This window comes from Bison bison, unplaced genomic scaffold, assembly GCF_000754665.1.
Source record: "Bison bison bison isolate TAMUID 2011002044 unplaced genomic scaffold, Bison_UMD1.0 scf7180017864371, whole genome shotgun sequence".
NCBI classification, from domain to species: Eukaryota; Metazoa; Chordata; class Mammalia; order Artiodactyla; family Bovidae; genus Bison; species Bison bison.
Genome location: NW_011494943.1, coordinates 1,992,398 through 2,015,206, shown reverse-complemented (window position 1 = coordinate 2,015,206; position 22,809 = coordinate 1,992,398). Strand labels below are relative to the sequence as shown.

Genomic DNA, 22,809 nt, shown 5'->3' with positions numbered 1-22,809 from the left:
GCTATTTCAAATCCTAAAAGATGATGCTGTGAAAGTGCTGCACTTAATATGTCAGCAAATTTGGAAAACTCAGCAGTGGCCACAGGACTGGAAAAGATCAGTTTTCATTCCAATCCCAAAGAAAGGCAATGCCAAAGAATGCTCAAACTACCGCACAATTGCACTCATCTCACATGGTAGTAAAGGAATGCTCAAAATTCTCCAAGCCAGGCTTCAGCAATACGTAAGCTGTGAACTTCCAGATGTTCAAGGTGGTTTTAGAAAAGGCAGAGAAGCCAGAGATCAAATTGCCAACATCCTCTGGATCATCAAAAAAGCAAGAGAGTTCCAGAAAAACATCTATTTCTGCTTTCTTGACTATGCCAAAGCCTTTGACTGTGTGGATCACAATAAACTGTGGAAAATTCTGAAAGAGATGGGAATACCAGACCACCTGACCTGCCTCTTGAGAAGCCTATATGCAGGTCAGGAAACAACAGTTAGAGCTGGACATGGAACAACAAACTGGTTCCAAATAGGAAAAGGAGTATGCCAAGGCTGTATATTGTCACCCTGCGTATTAACTTATATACAGAGTACGTGATGAGAAACGCTGGGCTGGAAGAAGCACAAGCTGGAATCAAGATTGCCAGGAGAAATATCAATAACCTCAGATATGCAGATGACACCACCCTTATGGCAGAAAGTGAAGAGGAACTAAAGAGCCTCTTGATTAAAGTGAAAGAGGAGAGTGAAAAGGTTGGCTTAAAGCTCAACATTCAGAAAACAAAGATCATGGCATCTGGTCCCATCACTTCATGGCAAATAGATGGGGAAACAGTGGAAACAGTGTCAGACTTTATTTTTTGGGGCTCCAAAATCACTGCAGATGGTGACTGCAGCCATGAAATTAAAAGACGCTTACCCCTTGGGAGGAAAGTTACGACCAACCTAGACAGCATATTGAAAAGCAGAGACATTACTTTGTCACCAAAGGTCCATCTAGTCAAGGCTATGGTTTTTCCAGTGGTCATGTATGGATGTGAGAGTTGGACTGTGAAGAAAGCTGAGCGCTGAAGATTGATGCTTTTGAACTGTGGTGTTGGAGAAGACTCTTGAGAGTCCTTTGGACTTCAGGGAGATCCAACCAGTCCATCCTAAAGGAGCTCAGTCCTGGGTGTTCTTTGGAAGGACTGATGCGGAAGCTGAAACTCCAAACACTTTGACCACCTGATGCGAATAACTGACCCCATTTGAAAAGACCCCGATGCTGGGAAAGATTTAAGGCTGGAGGAGAAGGGGACGATAGAGGATGAGATGGCTGGATGGCATCACCGGCTCAATGGACATGAGTTTGAGTGAACTCCGGGAGTTGGTGATGGACAGGGAGGCCTGGCGTGCTGCAGCCCATGGGGTCACAAAGAGTCAGACATGACTGAGTGACTGAACTGAACTGAAACATGATCTATTGGGACATATTCATGCAAATTCCTGATTTTAATAATTTCACTGTTTTCTCCAGCTGTTTCTTATTAGGCAGTTTTGTGTACAAGGAAGAGCTCTGAACTGACAGAAAGCCTACAGCTGCTCTCTCAGTTCTGTTACTGATTTACTTGTGGCGACTTTGAGTAGGACCCTTTACCAGGAAGAAGAACTGCTGTTTACTCATCTGTAAAATGAGAAGCTTGGGCTAAAACACTCTCCAGGTTTCCTAGATCTAAGACTGACTGCTATTTCTAATACCCACTTCATAAAAATGTGAACACCAGCACATCTAGAGCAAAACAGTGTGAACACGTAAGGGTGTTGCCATAATCTATGTTCAGTCGTGTCCAACCCTTTGTGACCCCCATAGACTTACAACCCTCCAGGCTCCTCTGACCATGGGATTCTCCAGGCAAGAAGACTGGAATGTGTTGCCATTCCCTTCTCCAGGCGATCTTCCAGACCCAGGGATCGAACCCGTGTCTCCTGCATTCCCGGGGGATTCTTTACCCCAGAACCACCTGGGAAGCCCACCATAATCTGCATCTGTTTTCAGAAAGAAATGCTGAACAGGAGCAGCAAGCATGCACTGGGCTCAGTGTAGTTATGAGATTCCAACTTTCTACGGGAGGGAAGGCAGGGCTCTTGCTGGCTGCAGTCCTCAGGAGTGACCACATCATCGGTTGGCCTCCGGTACATCCACAGTCACTGATGGATCAGCAGCTGTTGTTTCCTTCCAATTTTATAACGAGGACACTTTGGTAATAAATAACAAAGATGAAAACACAAAATGCTTATCTCCTGGAATTCAGCAATTTGACCTGAAAGAAAAATTGTGTGCACTTTCCCTAAAAAAAGGCAAATGCAAAAATATTCTTAGCAACGTTGCATTAGAAAGAAGGTCTGGAAACAACCTAGGTGGACATGGAGAGGAGAACACTGAGTTGTATTCACACAGTGAAATATTACGCAGCAGCGTATGACAGCTACATGTTGTGCATAAAGGCAAGTTGCAGAAGAACACAGGCAAGGTGGCGCTCCTGACACATGTTCATGTCAGTCGTGCAGTGTGAACACCGAGTCGGTGTGTAGCATGCACCAGCACGGCCATGGCAGTATTTTAGTTTGTTGTTATTCAGTCACTAAGTTGCGTCTGACTCTTTTCCATTCTACGGACCGCAGCACACCAGGCTTCTCTGTCCTTCACTCTCTCCGGGAATTTGCTCAAACTCATGTCCATTGATGCCGATGTCAGTGATGCCATGCAATTTTCTCATCCTCTGTCACCCCTCTCCTCCTGCCCGCAATCTTTCCCAGCATCAGGGTGGCTTCCAGTGAGTCCTCTCTTTGCATCAGGTGGCCAAAGTATTGGAGCTTCAGCTTCGGCCTCAGTCCTTCCAATAAATATTCAGGACTGATTTTTTTTTAGCATGGACTGGTTGGAACTCCTTGCTGTCCAAGGGACTCTCAAGAGTCTTTGCGAACTCCACAGTTCAAAAGCATCAATTCTTCAGCACTCAGTCTTCTTTATGGTTCCACTCTCACATCCATATGTGACTGCTGGAAAAACCATAGCTTTGGCTATACAGACCTTTGTTGGAAAAGTGATGCCCCTGTTCTTTAATAGTCTGTCTAGGTTTGTCATAGCTTTTCTTCCAAGGAGCAAGGATCTGTTAATAGGTGGCAGGTACAAAGGTAGCCATTGTGTTATTCTTTAAGTATTTTTGTATGTTTTAAATATTTCATAATGAAGTTAAAACAACTGAAATATTGTTTGTCTTTTTTAGGCTCTCCTGGGGTTTAATCTATGCTGCCTTCATCTTTGTCACTTCCATAATCATCACAGTGATCATAACATCTACTGAAATTATCATCCTGACGGGCTTCACGGTCATATTTACTCTCTTTTTCTTGTATGGCTTATCCTTGGTAAGTTCGTACGTTTGCTACCACGGTCTCTGCTTCCGGTCTTGGTTACATGTAACAGAAATAATGTCTGAGCAGGCTCCTGTAGCCCCTTCCTTCACATTGTGTGTGTGTGTGTGTGTATGTGTTTGCTTGAGAAGTCTTTATGAATATGAGAAAATGATGAGACCTAAATAAAATTGAAACTCTTTTTTTTGCATAAAGGTCTGAATTAATGAAAGGATGCATCAGAAAGAAAGAAAATTGTTTTGACTCTAAAAAATACCTAAGATCTTTATAGATTGATAAGAATGTTCTTAAGGGCTGGACCCATCTTTTTTTTCCCCAAAGGTTCCCTGTCAGATGGCAGCTTTTCACATCTCATCTCATCTTGTAACACCCACCCTGGTCTGACTGCCCATGTCACCCTCTCTTCCTTCTCTGAACAGGCTCCTCTGACTTCTCCCACCTTCCAGGGGGTTTTCTGCAAAACACAGTAGACACTCTTTGGTAATATATTAATTTAATTTCTTTCCCTCTTTCCAAGGCTGCAGTTTTATCCTTTTCTCAGCTCTTCCTGCAGGCTTTCCAAGTAGATAAATGGTTAAGAACCCGCCTGCCAGTGCAGGAGACATAGGTTTCATCCCTGGGTCGGAAAGATCCCTTCGAGGAGGGCATGGTAACCCACTCCAGTGTTCTTGCCTGGAGAATCCCATGGACAGAGGAACCTGGTCAGCCAAAGTCCATGGGGTCTCAAAGAGTTGAAAGAGGACTTAGCGACTATACAGCAACAACAGCTCCTCCTGCAGCCTTTCAAGCCCAGCATTTAAGTAGGCAAATAAAGATTCTCCTTACAAGGAAGTTGAGAGAAGGATTGAGCACAATTATCCCTTACTGTTGCTCATCACTGTGTCAGTGATAAATATTTATGTTATGGTACAAAGGTCCTTTTTTGAGGTGGGACCACTGACCGTCAGTCTGTGTAGAGTCTCGGCTCTCTTTCAGATCGCTTTGGCATTCCTGATGACCGTGCTGCTAAAGAAAACCATCCTCACCAGTTTGGTTGTGTTTCTCCTCACCCTCTTCTGGGGGGGTGTGGGATTCAATGTGTTTTACCAACAACTTCCTTCACCTTTGAAGTGGATTTTCAGTATCTGTAGCCCCTTTGCCTTCAGTGCTGGAATAAACCAGGTGAGATCAGAGTTAATTCTAACCTTGTCATCATTTCTAAGAACCTAGAAAAGACTGTCTTGAAAAACAATTACAACTTAAATTCCTATTATTAAAACATTATATTTTTAAAAATCAGTGTTCCTTTCTGATATTGCTTTGATTGCTGTAAAATAGAAAGTTCCCCTAAGCACTTCATTATGAGGGCTTCTTAGAAAAACTGCTTAATGAAGTGGTAGTTCTTGCTGCTACACTGAATTATTTTTAAGTATTTATTATTACTTTTGTTTGAATCTTAGATTATCCACCTGGATTATACTATGAATGGTGTCATTTTTCCTGACGCTTCTGGAGACTCATATATAATGATAGCTACTTTTTCCATATTGACTTTCGATGCCCTTTTATACTTGGCATTGGCGTTATACTTTGACAAAATCCTACCCTGTAAGTAATTACGGTTTTTTCCTGACCTCTGCTGGTACTGATCACATTGAAGATGTTTTTCTTAAAGTTATATATTTTAAGAAATAAGGAATGACAAGTATTTCCCATAAAAGACTGAATGATTTCTTTTTCTCTGCTTCATAGCTTTAATGGTCTAAAGGAATTGCTACCTAAAAATAATTATTCTTCTGAATGTGATATAGTGATACACATTATGAACATACGATGATGATCATTTAATTATATTTCAATTAAATAGATTTAATTATTATAATTATACTTTAATTGTAATTATAATATAATTACATTGTATTAAATTATGTTATAATAATTATATTTTATATGTTAAATATTATGCTTATATTTTAAATAATGTTGCATTTTTTAAAGATGACTGAAAGTGTTTTCAAAGAATGATATTGAGGATTTGTATCAGGACAGGTGGGAATAAATTAGTTCTTAAGATGGTTTTGGTTAGCTTAGGGACATTGCATAGTGAAAGTGCCTCCTAACCTTTGTCATATATCGCTCGTATTTCAGAAGTGATCCCCTGGAGGAGGGCATGGTACCCCACTCCAGTATGCTTGCCTGGAAAATCCCATGGATGGAGGAACCTGGCAGGCTACAGTCCATGGGATCACAAAAAGTCAGACACAACTGAGTTACTTCACTTTATTACCCTGTTAGATTTTCTTTATCTTGAAAACAACTTAAAATTTCACATAAGTCTAGAATTCCTACGCACATACCAGAATCAGGGTGCTTTTTTCCCTTGCATGATCCTATTTATATATGTTATTTTGTATTTTTCTTCCACTTTGACTGGATTTAAATTTGTTCTGTATATTCCTGTGTATTTATTTGTATGTATGTCTGTCTCTTTATCACTTCTGGTTAACATCTGAAGACCCTTAGTAACAAATGCTATTCCATTTTTTTAAATCTAGGGAATGACCATAGGTTCATCCTAAACAAATTAATTTCTCCATGTACTTTTTATTGATGTACCATATAGATTTCAGTATTTTGCTCAATCATACTGTTGAGTCACACGATTTCTTAAGTTCACAAACATATTGAAAATTATTTTTATGTGCCATGTTAAGGCTTTTCCCACTCAATATGGGATTTAATCATTATTCTAAACACATTTTAGAAAGCAATTTATTCAAGTCTTTAATTTATACCTTATCAAGGGTTATATTGTTTACCTTTCATAACAATATGTCATTTCTTTTTAATTTTCATTGTTTCCTTCACTCTCAAGACTTCTTCTCGATAATAGGGAGTTAGAAAGCAATATTTGTGATGCTTAAAAGTCCAAGACATTATGCACTGTTCTACGGAAGGCTTATGTGCTCACTGTTTGCATGGTACTGAACACATGTTTTACCACTTCTTAACTAGATGGAAACGAGTCCCATTATTCGCCATTGTTTTTCCTGAACTCGTCACCTTGCTTCCAACACCGGAGGACTGGTAGTCACGTCACCTGGAAAGACGTGGACCCTGAGCCCGCCGCCGATGAATACTGTGAGCCCGTAGCCCCAGAACTCCACGGCAGAGAAGCCATCAGGTAGTCACACACGTACTGATACGTGGGCACGAGGCAATGTGCTTATTGACAAAGTTTATTTAAGTATAGCTGGCTTATAGTGTCCTGTGGATTTCTGCCGCACAGTCAGGTGGCTCGGCTACGTATTCTGTTCCACGGTGGCGTATCACAGGATGCTGAATGGAGTTCCCTGCTCTGCATAGCAGGGCCCTGCCACTTATCCTCCTGTTTGTAATAGTTTGCCTCTGCTAACCCCAAACTCCCAGTCCTCCCCACCCCTCCTCCTTGGTAGCCACGTCTGTTTCTGTTTGTGAGTCTGTTCCTGTTTCGCGGGTTTGCTCATCTGCGTCCTATTTGAGATTCCACACGTGAGTGATGCCGCATGCTGTCTGTCTTTCTCTTCCTGCCTGACTGCACTTGATCGTCTCGAGCTGCATGCCTGTTGCTGCCACGGCAGTTGTTCATCCTCTCTTATGGGCGAGTGACACTCCGTGTGTGCGTGCACCGCAGCCTCTCCATCCGCTCGTCCGTCAGTGGACACAAGGCAGTTTCTGTGGCTCGCCTGCTGTAAACAGTGCTGCTGTGAACGCTGGGGTGCGTGCATCCTTTTGGATTAGAGTTTTCTCTGGATATATGCCCAGGAATGGGATTACTGGATCATAAGGCAACTCTATTTTTAGTTTATTGAGGAATATTGCATACTGTTTAGGGCTTCCCTGGTGGCTCAGACGGTAAAGAGTCTGCCTGCAATGCGGGAGACCTGGGTTCAGTCCCTGGGTCGGGGAGATCCCCTGGAGAAGGAAATGGCACCCACTCCAGTACTCTGCCTGGAGAATCCTATGGACAGAGGTGCCTGGTGGGCTGCAGTCCCTGTGGTCACAGAGTCGGACAAGCTGAGTGACTCCACTTTCACTTTCCATACTGTTTTCCATAGTGGCTAAAATAAATGGAATATTAACCAGTGGCAGCGGGGTGAACCTGAAGCAAAATACTGAAGAACAGATTCGTAAATGTCACTTTGAACTCCTCCTCTGTCATCACCTACAGTGTCTCATACGATAGGGAAAGTCCCATTTGCTCAGCACCGTGCAATGTCGCCGCTTCACCCTCTGTCTAGGCTCCCCCAGATTCTGTCTGTCCGCCCCGGCCTCTGAGTTTTTGCTGGTCTTAGGGTCTCTGAATCTTTTCCTCTGTACTTTTGACTGGCTTCTAGTGTCTAATGGAAGAAGTAAGAAGTAAGAAATTTGGAATCAGCGTGTCTGCTCCAAACACTGGTTTGTCATCTTGAAATCCGAAATCAACCAGCCTTTCTCAAGTGGAAGTTTATGTATTAAAATAAAATACTGAGGTCCCACGCCCATGGGGTCCCACTATACCCAGAAAGGCAGAAATAAAGTATCCTCTTGGATTTAGCAGCTTTGACGCCTTTTCTTTTAAATCTCCAGACTCTTTGCTCCAACCTGCCCACCACCAGCATTCCTGGTTGATAAATGTCCTTACCTTTATTCTCATTCAGGGACAGAAAGGAGGGTGAAGTTTCCCTTTGAACTCGAAGATGCATTGTATGTGGTCTTATATGGTCCTGACATTGCTCATCTGTCTGAGCTTGATTCTTGCTTTGCCCTGTATCTGTTTCCTTTGAAATTTTAGTGTGTGTTCAGACTTGGTGATCACTGATCTAGAAGTGTGTGTGTGTGTGTGTGTGTGTGTGTGTGTGTGTATGTATTTGATGAAGCGATCCCAGGTGACACAGTGCTAAAGAATCTGCCTGCCATTGCAGGCGATAAAAGGGACACGGGTTTGATCCCTGGGTCAGGAAGGTCCTGTGGAGGAGGAAATGGCAAACCACCCAGTATTCTTCCCTGGAGAATTACATGGGCAGAGGAGCCTGGTGGGCTACGTCCATGGACCTGCAAAGATGGGACATGACTGAGCACACACACACACACACACACATTTATGTGGTTGCACTGGGTCTTGGTTGTGGCATGCAGGGTCTTTCTGACCTTCTTTGATACACGTGGAATCTATTGTTGTGGCGTGTGAAGCTTTAGCTGTGGCTGTGGGATCTGGTTTGCTGACCAGGGATCAAACCCAGGCTCCCTGCACTGGGAACCTGGAGTCTTACCCACTGAACCACCAGTGCACGCTCAGTCGCTAAGTCGCATCTGACTCTTTGCAGTCCCGTGGACTGTAGCCCACCAGGCTCCTCTCTCACCCTAATTGTAACTTTCTAAAGCGGCTCTTTAATTTTCCCCCTCAGGGGAAGCGTTTGGTCTGAAATAAGTCTTGGTCTTTCTGAGTAGATTGTTAATAATGTCCTCTCTTTTCACATGAAGCTGGCTGCCTCCCTATAATTCAAGTTATTCATGATCTGTACAAGTTTTACTTTTCTATTGGCTACCTAAGCACCGATTATTTTTTCATTTCAGAATCAGAAATGTTAAAAAAGTATATAAAGAAAAAACTGGAAAAGTGGAAGTATTGAAAGGTAAAGAAAAACTTTCATTGTTTCATTGACTTCTTAAAAAAATGGAAAAAGTTCAGTGTAAAAAATTACAGATTATACGTAAGCAAAACAGAAAAAAGTACCAACAGCCTGCCTCCACTGCCTGGAAATTCACCATGATTAAGAACTGGATGTAAAACCCTGCCAGATGTCTCATGGATCCACTTATCTACGAAAATGGAGGCATGCAAAGAAAAATCACTTTGCTGTTAGCTATATTTCATTGTATTTGCACTGTAAGGAAAGAATATCTAAACTTAAGACGGATAAGTTTTTTACTAGTCAAGGAATACACAAGCTCGTATGTACTGGCAAGATCAACATAAGGCCAAGAACACCTTTGTTGTTGCTGTCGTTTAGCTGCTAAGCTGTGTCTGACCCTTTGTGACCCCACGACCTGGAGGCCACCAGGCTCCTCTCTCCAAGGAATTTCCCAGGCAGGACTACTGCAGTGGGTTGCCATTGCCTTCTCCAGGGCATCTTCCCGACTCGGGATTGAACCTGGGTCTCCTGCATTGCAGGCAGATTCTTTACCACTGAGCCGCAAGTCAGTATCCAGCAATAACCGTAGTTTATGATTTCTAGTGAACTGACATATTTGAAACTGAGTATTCTCACAAATATATTTTTCTGTGAATGACGTTTAAGCAGGCATCAAAGTTAGTGGTGACATTTCATAGAGGACAACTTGCTGTTACAGATAATTATTTTTAGGAGGAATATATTTTTAGAAGAGACAGCAGCCTTAACAGCTAAAAAAGGGAGAGCCGTCAACCCTCCCAAGGTTGCGAGTTCTCAGTCCACTTTGCTTATGTTACATTTATTTTCTAACAAATGCAGATCCCTTAGCTCAATTTTACTTTTTCCTTTGAGAGTATGTCTTCCCTTTGAAAATTTAATGTACTTGTGTAAACATGTTGAGCTTTTTCCTAGTTGATGAAAACTGTTATTATTCACATTCCCTTCTGCATCTTTTAAAAATGTCTCCTTATATTATGCATTTAAGATGGATAAATAGAAAGACTCCGACATGTATTTCTTCCTGACAGTTGAAGTTTATTTTTATCTGATACCATCTAGACCCGTGGTTTCTTTTTTAAATTATAGCCAAAGACACGTTAAAGTATTTTTAAATATCTCATTTCAATTTTCAGAGCCCAGTATGAACCACTTTTTCCCTCATCAATATGTCTAAATAGTTCCAACTTCTGCAAGGATTTGTTCTATTTTTAAAAGTTGCAGAACCTTAAAAAATGTTAAAGCATCAAACATCAATAGGTGTAAAAGTATATGAAACAACCCATTGGAGTTGCTCTTCGGGAAGTAAAGATGGTAGCTGTCCCTCTTGTCTTTCTCCCCCCGAGGCAGCTGGTTCACGCGGCCACTGGGAACGCCTTTGAAAACATGCCCTTGAAATAACTTGTCTGTAGTGAAGGACAGGGAGGGCTGGCGTGCTGCAGTTCATGGGGTCGCAAAGAGTCAGGCACGGCTTAGCAACTGAAGAACAGCAACAGTCTATAGAGTTAAACAGCATTCCATTCTATGGATGCCATGACTTACTGAACTCACACACTTGTGTATGAAATTCAGTTGTTTTCAGTTTCTACACTATCATAAAAACACTATCGTGAACATCCTTGCTCAGTCTTTGTAAAGATTGCTAATAACTTCCTGAATAAAAATGTCTAGAAACAGGATTATTCAATTGGGTCCATATTTTTAAGATTCTTGGTTCAAGTACCTAATCATTTCCTTCCAAGATTATAAAAATTCATACTCCCACAAGCAGTTATTAACAACAGAAATAATAGTAGGAACAAACACTCAAGGTTTACTGAGCGCCTAGCGTGCTGAGAACAATGCTCAGTGACACGCCTGGAGTTCTTCTTTTAGCCCGTGAGATCCCGACTTCTCTTCCACTTTACATCTGAGGAGACTGAGGCTTCCGTTTCTTTTTTCAGATCGTTTGTGTAATTAGCGTCACCTTTATCCTTGGAAACACTGACCTTTCCCCTTTAAAAACAACAAGCGTAAGATGTGTTAGTGTGCTTCTTTAGTTTTCTCAATATTGTTTATGAATTAACTCATATTTTTGATAGATTCAAAAGCTTGTTTCATTGATTTTAATTTCTTATGTTGACTTTGGTCCATTTCAGGTTTCTTTCTGATTCTATTGGTCAGTGTATTCTAGACCAATAATATATTATTTTATTTATTACGTTTTCTCCACTGGTAAAACTAATATTTTAATTATTATGGTTCTCAAGTATATTTTAATATCTTGCAGCCAAGACTGATCTCTTACTATTCTGTCGATTTTCCTAATCATTTGAGTTTATTCTTCCAATGACCTTTAGAATCTTTTAGTCAAATTGCAAGTGAGGGTTTAATGGATTTGATTACAACAGGAAGAATTTTCTCCTATAATTATTTTTACTAGTATATTTAATAGCTGAGTAAGTTGTCCTTATAAAGTTTTGTCTATCATCTAGATAGATGAACTGAAATTTCAGTCCAGTCATTAAATTCAATATTATTAGAAAGTAGGTCACTTATTTTAATTGAAAGAACTTGATCATTTAGACACAATATTTTATAAGATTCTTAAGAATTTCATCTTGCTCTGTTCAACAACTTTCTGTAATGAAGTTTGGATTTCACATGGTGGTAAAGCAAATAAAGAAAAAATAATATCTCAAAGAATTTTTAGCTAAATGATTTTTCTATTGACATGAAAACACAATACTTTTAACAAAAGAATAGAAAAATGGAGTTAAGGTGAAATACAGATTTTTGGTGAATGTGTTTTAAAAGATAATTAATGCCATGAAAAAGGTTTATGATTAAATATTTGAAAAGGCAGCCTAGAAAAAAATAGAGTACAAAGTTTATAAATATATTTACATATTCATATGTGCAAATATACACATGATGCAAATGTATTATAATATGGCTATTGGGAATTATGGTTGATTTTTGTCTTGAGTGATTGTATTTATTTCTCAAATATTCTACAGTAAAGATGTTATTTTAGCAACCAGGAAAATACTGAATATTATGTATTTTAAACTGTTGAAATGCTTCAAATACACAGTTAACATAAAGTGTCTTGTTCTGTTTTTAGAAACAGCCCTATCTATTGCCCTCTTATTTATAACGCTGATGTTTTGTTCTGAAATTAGGCTTGTCCTTTGACATCTATGAAGGTCAGATCACGGCAGTCCTGGGTCACAGTGGGGCTGGCAAATCGGCGTTGCTGCGCATCCTTAGTGGGTCATCTGTTCCAACAGCAGGTGGGCAGACGATGCTTCCCAAAGGCGCCCGCCTGAGCGCAGAATGAGGCCTTGTGTGCCTTTTTTGTTTTCAGGTTGTAATTTAACCGCCTTAGAGGAAGTGATGTTCGTTTATCTAAAGCTGTTTACCAGAACTACATGATTTTATATATATTTTCGATTTCCCAAATTTTCATGAAAATCCTGATCTTCATTTCTGTGTGATATTTCAGGGGAGATATTGTGTATACACTATTCTCAACGTCTGTTTATGCTGAGAGTAGTTAATGGTTGTTAATAAATTATAAAATCATCATTTTAGATACTTCTGAATATATGCCAATATTTTCCTAAATAAGATCTACAGACATTAATAAAATGTATTATCTCACCAATGTTAAATTATTTTTAACTTCTTAGGATCAGTTACCATCTATAATAAAAATCTCTCCGAAATGCAAGACTTGGAGGAAATCCGGAAGATAACTGGTGTTTGTCCTCAATTCAATGTTCAGTTTGACACGCTCACTGTAAAGGAGAACCTCAGGCTGTTTGCAAAAATAAAAGGAATTCAGCCAGAGGACGTGGAGCGGGAGGTACACGGGTGTGCTCAGGGTCTCTGAACTGCCGGACGTTTGCCAAGTTAAGTCAGTGATCTACTGCTCGCTTATAAGTGAAGTGCGGGCAGTGAGGCCCTTTAATACACATTTTATATACATATATATATGGGCTTCCCTGGTGGCTCAGCTGGGAAAGAATACACATGCAGTGTGGGAGACCTGGGTTTGATCCCCGGATTAGGAAGAAGCCCTGGAGAAGGGAATGGCTACCGATTCCATGTAATATGAATCATCTTGGATTTCAAGGTTTGTATATTTCTTGTCTAGGTACAAAGAGTTTTACTGGAATTGGACATACAGAACATTCAGGATAATCTTGCTACACTTTTAAGTGAAGGTCAAAAAAGAAAGCTGACCATTGGGATTGCCCTTTTAGGAGATCCTCAAGTAAGTGAGATTATACGTGAGGAGGATTGCAGAGTGAGCGTCAGGACAAGGTCCAGCTCGTGTGTGTGTGCGTGTGTGTAATAAAAACATTTTACTGTATACACAGATGATTCCTCCCCCTCCTCCTTCTTCCTCTTCTTTCTCTCATCCTTCTTGAAACATAACTGACCTACAACACTACGTGACGTCCAGGTGCCTGGCGCAGTGATGTAATATCCCTGTGCATGACACAATGACCACCGCGATAAATCTAGCCGTCTGCCATCGCGCAAAGTAGCTGAAAGAGTATTGACTCTATGCCCATGCAGCACGTTTGACAGGGCTCATTTACTTTGTAACTGGAAGTTGCTGCCTCTGAATCTTCCTCGCCTATCTCACTCATCCTCCCACCCCGCTCCCTTCTGGCAACCACGTGTTTCTTCTCTCCACCTGTGAGTTTGTTTCTGTTTTGCTCTGTTTGCTCGTTTGCTTTAATTTTTAGATTCCGCGTGTAAATGAGATCATGCAGCGTTTGTCTTCTCTCTCTGACTTCTTCTGCTTAGTGTAATACCCTCTAGGTCTGCCCTCTTGTCACAGATACAAGCGTTCATTCTGTGTTTGGCTGAGTAATATTCCACTGTATATATATACACATGTTTATGTGCCACATCTTCTTTATCCGTTCACCTATGGACGGACATTTAGGTGGTTCCCATATCTTGGCTACTATAAATAACACTGCAGTGAATATAAGGATACATGTGTCTTTCTGAATTACTGTTTTGGGTTTTTTGTGTTTTTTTCTGGAAAAATACAGAAGTAAAATTTCTGGATTGTACGGTAGTTCTATTTTTAATTTCAGCTTTAGAGGAAACCCCACACTGTTCTCCACAGTGACTACACCAATGGACATTCCCAGCAACAGTGCACAAGTGTCCTGTTTTCCCCACGTCCTTACCAATATTTGTTATTCACTGTCTTTTGGATAATAGCCATTCAGACAGGTGTGAGTGATATCTCATTGTGGTTCTGATGTTCACTCATTTCCCTGATGGTTAGTGATGTTGAGTAGCTCATGTGTCTGTTGGCTATAAATATGTCTTCTTTGAAAAATGTCTGTTCAGATCCCTTGACCATTTTGTAATCAGGTTTTTTTTTTTTTTTTTTAATAGAATCATGTGAGTCCTTTGTATATTTTGGATGTTAATTCCTTATTGGTCAAATCATTTTCGAGTATCTTCTCCCACGTGGTAGGCAGCCTTTTGGGTTTTTTGTTAGTTTCCTTCCCCCTGCAAAAACGTTTTATTTTGTTTTTATAGTTATTTCAGTTATCTATTTTATTTTAGAATTTATTCTTATTTATTTTTTAATTTTTTGGCCACACCACATGGCCTGTGAGAGCTTGGTTCCCAACCAGGGATCAAACCTGTGTCCCCTGCATTGGAAATGCGGAGTCTTAACCGCTGGACTGCCAGGGAAGTCCCTGCAAAAGCTTTTGAGCTTGATGCAGTCCCACTCATTTACTTCTGCTTTTGCTTCCCTTGGCTGAGGAGGCGTATCCAAAAAAATACTACTAAGACCAATGTCAAAGCATGAAGCTCTTCTTTCACCCCTGAAAGTGATCGAGTTTTCATTATAATGTATCCAGAGAGAGCACACTACGTGTAACCATGCTTCTGCTGCGAAGTCGCTTCAGTCGTGTCCGACTCTGTGCGACCCCATAGAGGGCAGCCCACTGGGCTCCCCCATCCCTGGGATTCTCCAGGCAAGAACAGTGGAGTGGGTTGCCATTTCCTTCTCCAATGCGTGAAAGTGAAAAGAGTGTTAGTATATTGGATACAAGTGGTGGGCAGTCATTATTTGGCACGATTTTTATTGTTTCCCGTGTTCTACCGTGGAGACAATTAACAAGGTCGAGAGAAATGGTGTCTATATCTTCATCCACTGTAGGTTTTGCTATTAGATGAGCCAACTGCGGGATTGGATCCTTTCTCAAGGCATCGAATATGGAACTTCCTCAGGGAGCGCAAAGCAGACCGCGTGATTCTCTTGAGCACCAACTTGATGGATGAAGCGGACATGCTGGCTGGTAACTGTGACTTTTATCTCAGTCTGACAGTGAAGAATTTGGGAGACATGGATTCCCAGGGCAAGACTGCTGCTCTTGTTCCCTCAGTGTGTCTGTATTGTACAGGAGTCCGGGGAGTGACTGCCATCTAGTCCCCGTAGAATTCCTCACCAGCTCTGCATACGCTGGACTGTGAGCGCTAATGAAAAACCGTGTTGACAGCTTTTCAGATCAGGTCTTGATTAATTTCAGCATCCCAGTCTTCTTTTATGTCTATTTGGTTGAAAAATGTCGAAAATTTTTTATCATCCAGAGTAGAAAATATGCTTATGGAATTTATGGTTTGTTTATTTTTTTTCAAGAAGTATCAGAAGCCACTGAAGTAGACTGGAATGCAGAAGCTCATTTTTTATTAATTTAATTTTTTAACTTTTTTTCTTCTATTGGAGTATAGTTGAGCAGTTTTGTAATAGTTCCAGTTGCATAGCAGAGAAATTCAGCCAAACATATCAGTTCAGTTCAGTCGCTCAGTCGTGTCTGACTCTTTGCAACCCCATGGACTGCAGCACGCCAGGCCTCCCTGTCCATCACCAACTCCTGGAGCTTGCTCAGACTCATCTCCATTGAGTCAGTGACGCCATCCAACCATCTCATCCTCTGTCATCCCCATCTCCTCCTGCCTTCAGTTTTCCCAGCATCAGGGTCTTTCCTAATGAGTCAGCTCTTTGCATCAGGTGGTCAAAGTATTGGAGTTTCAGCTTCAACATCAGTCTTTCCAGTGAATATTCAGGACTGATTTCCTTTAGGATGGACTGGTTGGATCTCCTTGCAGTCCAAGGGACTCTCAAGAGTCTTCTCCAACACCACAGTTCAAAACATGTATTTATCCATTCTCCCATGCAGAAGCTCATTTTATTTACTTTTAACTTTATTTTATACACAATAATAGTTTTAAATTTTTTTAAACATTAAGATCATTTTGTGTTGGGGTATAGTCGATTAACAGTGTTCCGATAGTTTCAGGCAAACAGCAAAGGGACTCAGCCCTACATACACGTGTATCCTTTCTCCTCCAAACTGCCTCCCTTCCAGGCTGCCAGAAGCTCATTTTAAATGCGTGCATTTCAGTGCACGTTTCATGTTTTTAAAAGCCCGTGAGATGGAGTTAGGCCCCACAGGACACTTCTTCTTTGGAAATCTGAGTCCTGGCACCGCCCCCCATTTTTTCCACACAGTGAGGAGGTGATGACCCCGTCTTCCCTGTCTTGCTTCTTTCTGCTCAGATAGGAAAGTGATCCTGTCCAAAGGGAGGCTGAAGTGCGCGGGCTCGTCTGTCTTTTTGAAGCGAAGATGGGGTCTCGGCTATCACCTAAGGTAAAGGCACTGGGGGTGGCCTGGCTCTGTAGACGCATCTTCAGTGATGGGCTGTCTCCAAGGTAGGCTGCCCCGAGAGAGACTGGGATCTCACGCTTCAGCTCGCTCAGCTGGGTTGGTCTGGGTCTGCCGCATGCTCCTCTGTATTCTTGTCGCCTGCATTTTCACCAGCGCTGAGGACGGGGCAGATTTCAAAGGGAGAAGCCCTAGAAGACTGATGACTGCCTCCCGGACCCCCTTCAAGGCTGAGACTGTGGGTGGTCTTACCTCCTGGACCCCCGTCCAGGCTGAGGCCGTGGGTGGCCTGACCTCGTGGACCCCCATCCAGGCCGAGGCCATATGTGATCTAACCTTCTGGACCCCCCTCCAGGCTGAGGCCATGGGTAGTCTGACTTCGTGGACCCCCGTCCAACTGAGGCCATGTGTGGTCTGACTTCCCAAACCCCTGTCCAGACTGAGGCCATGGGTGGTCTGACCTCATGGACCCCCATCCAGGCTGAGGCCGTGTGTGGTCTGACCTCATGGATCCCAGTCCAGTCTGAGGCTGTGAGTGGTCTGACCTCCCGAACCCCTGTCCAGACTGAGGCTGTGAGTGGTCTGACCTCCTGAACCCCTGTCTACACTGAGGCCATGGGTGGTCTAACCTCATGGACCCCGTCCAGGCTGAGGCCGTGGGTGGTCTGACAGGCCTCGACCTTTTCCTGCCCTGAATTTCCTCAGCTGACCCATGCAGTGCTCGGGTAGATGCCGTCCTTTCACAGGACACGAAGTCAAGTCCTTCTAGAAGCTACCGTCAACAGGGAGGAAATCTGGAGACAAAGACACACTCCAACCAGCAAGTGTGTCCAGGCCAAACCAATACTTTTTGGAAAAAACCTTGATGATGAAACAAAACATGTGTGAAGGGCAGATTTCCCTATTAGACACTAGTTTTCTAACATCTGCACAGTCTGGTGTGGTAATTATTTTCCCTGAGAAATCTCCTGCCTAATGTTCCTGTCTGCCTGTGTTTCTCTCATACTTGATATATCATTTTAATCGCAGTATTTGCTTTTGTGTACTTTTGCTTTTGAGCTGATATGTCTCTGTATATATAGAGCCCAAGATTTTCCAAACTGATGACATTGTTGTTACTGTTGTTATTTCCTCATTTGTTTGCTCCCTAAAGCCAAGTAAACTAATACACAAAGGCTAGAAATCCGACAAGAGCCCTGTTTTTGTGGCAGCGGTAGAGAAAACACAAATGAAGTGTCTTTCCTTTTACATATTAGTTTGTACAGAAATGAAACGTGTGATCCAGAAAAAATAACATCCCTCATTAATCACCACATCCCTGATGCTAAACTGAAAACCGAAAGCAAAGAAAAGCTTGTGTATACATTGCCTGCGGAAAGGACAAATAAATTTCCAGGTAATTTAGTACCAGTACAAGGGGACGAACTTGGAAACAAGTGTTCACACCGTTGTTACAGCTTTCATATGTGGTGGATTTGGATTTTGTTTGGGGTTGGGTTTCTTAAGGAGCTGAAGCTGAGATGAGAACTTCCAAGTGGAGCTGTCCAATGGCCAAGTGTATAGTTGGTTATGGGATACAGGAATTCAGAGAGCAGAGTGAGAGCTGAATCTGGGAATCACTCATTCAGTGATTTGGGTTGAATCAATTGAATCTGCATATTAGATGGATTTAATGCAAGGGATTGGATTACTGAGAAGGTGACACAGGACTGAACCCTCGGGAGAGAGTGGAGGACGGGTCAGAGCATGGTGGAAATCTGGAGCACCCCAGGGCAGTTGAAGGAGAAATAAGAGTTTGTTCTTATTAACTCAAGGGAGAAAATGTTTCCAGAAGGAGGGTATAGTCAACAGCTTTGAATGTCACTAAATTTTAAAAAGAGAGAGACCAAGTTAAAAGAATAAAAACAAACAACTCCCCCCCGCCAAGAAAACGTATTCATTGAATTAAGAAGAAAATTGGAACCACTGATGCTTGAAAACAATAGCTTCTGGGCAGGTGGCAGGGATATAAGGGTAGCATTTGGGTTTGTGTAGGTTATGTGTTAGGAAGTCTTCTAATTTCATTCTCTTAAATGTAGCTGTCCAGTTTTCCCGGCACCATTTATTGAAGAGGCCGTCTTTGCCCTGTTGTATATTCTTGCCTCCTTTGTCAAGAATAAGGTACCCCTAGGTGCCTGGGTTTTTTTCTGGGCTTTCTGTCTTGTTCCATTGGTCTATATTTCTGTTTTTGTGCCAGTACCATACTGTCTTGATGACTGTAGCTTTGTAGTATAATCTGAAGTCAGGAAGGTTGATTCCTCCAGCTCCATCCTTCTTTCTCAAGACTGCTTTGTCCATTCTGGGTCTTTCGTGTTTCCATATGAATTGTGAAATTTTTGTTCTAGTTCTGTGAAAAAATGCCATTGGTAATTTGATAGGGATTGCATTGGAGAACGGAGAAGGCAATGGCACCCCACTCCAGTACTCTTGCCTGGAAAATCCCATGGACGGAGGAGCCTGGTAGGCTGCAGTCCATGGGGTCGCTAAGAGTCTGACACGACTGAGCGACTTCACTTCCACTTTTCACTTGCATGCACTGGAGAAGGAAATGGCAACCCACTCCAGTGTTCTTGCCTGGAGAATCCCAGGGACAGAGGAGCCTGGTGGGCTGCTGTCTGTGGGGTCGCACAGAGTCAGACACGACTGAAGCGACTTAGCAGCAGCAGCAACAGGTTATGTGTAAATAGGAGTGACTAATGGAAGACAGCAGAAGAGACAGATCTTTGGAGTAATGAATGCACTCGTGTGGGAGGGGCAGAGTCTTCCTTTGTTTCACCGCTGCTTGTCGCGTGCACATACACACACACACACACACACACACACACACACGCGGCTCTGCTCAGCGGGTGACCTTATGCATTTGGGCGTGTGATCTGGGATGGCCCAGTACTTGCAGACGCTGATGACGCCGGAGATAAAAGGAGGAGGTAGTTGGGAGGTCCCCGAGAGCCCCAGAGGGGAAGGGGTTCAGGACCCAAATCAAAGAGGCGGCCTTGGGTGGGAGGAGCTGCAGACCACCCGGAAGGAAAGTCAGGAATAGAGGCAGGAGTGCACGGTGATTTGAGGGGTGATGGTCATTTGTGCGGCGACGGTGATTTGAGGGGTGATGGTCATTTGTGCGGCGACGGTGATTTGAGGGGGCACAGTGATTTGTGGGGCCACAGTTATTTGTGGGGCGATGGTCATTTATGGGGCAATGGTGATTTGAGGGGCCACAGTGATTTGTGGGGTGACGGTAATTTGAGGGGTGATGGTAATTTGAGGGGTGACAGTTGATTTCTGGGGCATTGGTGAGAAGGTGGTGCTCTCTCTGATCGTTCATCTTTCCTCAAAGAAGTTTGTGGGCGCATTTTGAGCTGTAGGAAGATGACGGATGCAGAGGGTTTGTGCACGAGGGCGGGGGTGGGCCTCCCTCTTCATGTCACAGAGGGAGTGCATCCTGCTGAAATTTTGCCTCCAAAGAAGGGGGCTTCTGCACAGCGCTCAGCACCATCATGCAGATGTGTCCATTCACGAGGCTTAGTTGTCCACGTGGTATTCAGACGTCTCTGTCCCCTCCTGTTGCCTTAGACCTCTTCAGTGACCTCGATGAGGATTGCAGCCTGGGTGTGCTGAGTTATGAGGTTTCCACGTCAACTCTGAATGAAGTCTTCACGAAACTGGAGGGAAACTCAATGGCTGAGCAAGGTACGTCCATTCGTATGCGTCATGGGAGACCAATTTCCAAATGGTCGTGTGTCAGCTTAGTGTCTAGAGTATCTTGTGTGTGGCTCTCACCAAGAACGAGACACATTCCGGATCTGACTGTGCTGTTTGGGAAGGGCTGTCAGCCTTTTCCTCACGTCGTCACCAGGACTAAACACAGGCCCTCCTTGGCGCATCCCCGACTTCCCTTCAGAAACGATTCGCTTCCTCTTTTAGCTGCTGTCTCCTCTCCCAGAAATCCCTGCTTCTTGGATTCTCTGAGGATGTCAGAGGCTCTCCATCAGGGTCATGAAGTCTGAGCAGATGTTTCTTGTCAAGATTGCCCTTACCTTGTGCGTGTGCAGAATTTCACTGAGCCTTAATGGGGAAAAGGATTCAATAATCTCCTAAGGTGTGTTTTGGTGGTGGTGACGGTTTATTCGCCAAGTCATGTCCGACCCTTTGCGACCCCATGGGCTTTATGTAACCCGCCAGGCTCCTCTGTGCATGGGATTTCCCAGGCAAGAATACTGGAATGGGTTGTCATTTCCTTCTCCAAGGGGTCTTCCCAACCCAGGGATTGAACCCTGGGTTCAATCAATGGGTCTCTCACATTGACAGGCAGATTCCTTACCACTGAGCCACCAGCGAAGCCCAACGTGTATTTTAATGGACGATGATAAAAAAGCTGTCATTCTGCAGCCTTTATGGCAGACACTTTGATGGACGTGTGGCTATATTGCAGTTACCTTCCTATAAGAACCTTTATGGGCTTTTCAGATGGTTCAGGGGTAAAGAATCCTCCTGCAGTGCAAGATGTGTGGGTTCAGTCCTGGTTGGGGAGATCCCTGGGAAAAGGAAATGGCAACCCACACCGGTATTCTTGCCCAGGAAATCCCATGGACAGAGGCGCCTGACGGGCTACAGTCCTTGGGGTTGCAAAGAGTCGGACACGACTGAGCGACTAACAACAAAATAACCTTTGTGACAAATGCCATGGGCACACTTTTACACGTGAGAAAATCAGGCCGAACAGCAGTTAAATGGTTTGTCCCAAATCATGCTGCTTGTACAGCATGTATTTGGGAATCAGGTACCAATCTGGTGGTTTCAGATCTGACAATTTTTCCGCATAAAATTTTAAGTAGATATTTAGGCATCCATGATTGGGTGTTCCTGTGGAAGAGATTTCTTGAAATCCCTCAGAATATTGTCACATATGGGACCTTCTCTGTCTTTTCAAAGACTGGGCATAATGTGATCATCTTTCCTGAGTTCCACGTTTGGTATGAATTCACCATATTTTCCCCACTGAGTTTATTGAATGTGGGCATCACGCACCTGATTTGCTTCCAACCTTCTTTGCTTTGTAACCACGAACATTCTAAAACCACGTTTAATATTGTTACAAAGAGAAAGCTGTGACACCCAAGATGCCGTTAGTAATGCACGTGTATTCTGTGTGTGTGCGCGTGTGTGTAGATTTTGAACAAGTGGAAATGAGCAGGGATACGGGACGGCTGCATGAGATGGATCCACCTTGCCCTCCTGCCCCCGAGACGCAGAAGGCCATGAGCGTCGCCGGCCTCTGGAGGCTGCAGTTCTGGGCGATGGCACGGCTCCGTTTCTTACAGTTAAGACGAGAAAAGAAAGGGCTTCTGATCCTGTGAGTATCGGGGCACGTGGCTTCTTAGACAGTGAATATCAAGAGAGGGTTAAACGGGGGGGAATCTGAAACTAGAATATGATGAAATACTACTCAGCCATAAAAAACTGAATAATGTCATTTACAGCAGCAGATGAGCCTAGGGATTGTCGTAGTGAGGGAAGAAAGTGAAAGACAAATATACCATGTTGTTTATATGTGGAATCTCCTAAAAAGGTACAAATGAACTTATTTACAAAACAGAAGCAGAGTTTGCTATCTTGTCACAGTTAGCAAAGGAGAAGTGTTGGGGGTGGCGGGTAAACTGGAGCTTGGGATGAACACGCACGCAGTACTGCATGAAACATGGGTGTCTGATGAGGACCTGCCGTACAGCCCAGGGAGCTCTACTCTGTAATGACCTGTACTGGAAAAGAATTTTAAAAACAACAAAAACTAAGTTGTTATTTTGGATCTAGAAAAGTGGACAAGCAAACAAAAATCCTAGAACACGGTACCCCCAGCAGCATCCCTGCCAGGGGATGGGTGAAAGTCACGTTTGATTATACCCACAGTGGGCACACCTGACGTTAGGGCTTGAGCAGCCTTCTCCACATGTCCGTTTAACTTTCATAGTGTGATAGCCTATGTTTATATCGCAATGCCAGGCTTTCCT

General features: G+C 43.0%; 1 protein-coding gene across 3 annotated transcripts in view; it reads left to right on the top strand.

The window, feature by feature from the left end:
- The window catches only part of ABCA6 (ATP-binding cassette, sub-family A (ABC1), member 6), a 68,022-nt gene that overhangs the window by 17,921 nt on the left and 27,292 nt on the right, over positions 1-22,809 (top strand). For all 3 annotated transcript variants that reach the window (XM_010856076.1, XM_010856075.1, XM_010856077.1), the window contains exons 10-22: positions 3,252-3,393; positions 4,375-4,560; positions 4,839-4,986; positions 6,394-6,562; positions 8,974-9,032; positions 12,233-12,343; positions 12,743-12,918; positions 13,210-13,329; positions 15,259-15,397; positions 16,660-16,750; positions 18,022-18,161; positions 20,375-20,491; positions 21,971-22,154. In XM_010856076.1, coding sequence (XP_010854378.1) covers positions 3,252-3,393; positions 4,375-4,560; positions 4,839-4,986; positions 6,394-6,562; positions 8,974-9,032; positions 12,233-12,343; positions 12,743-12,918; positions 13,210-13,329; positions 15,259-15,397; positions 16,660-16,750; positions 18,022-18,161; positions 20,375-20,491; positions 21,971-22,154 — 1,782 coding nt within the window. The remainder of the gene's footprint in view (positions 1-3,251; positions 3,394-4,374; positions 4,561-4,838; positions 4,987-6,393; positions 6,563-8,973; positions 9,033-12,232; positions 12,344-12,742; positions 12,919-13,209; positions 13,330-15,258; positions 15,398-16,659; positions 16,751-18,021; positions 18,162-20,374; positions 20,492-21,970; positions 22,155-22,809) is intronic.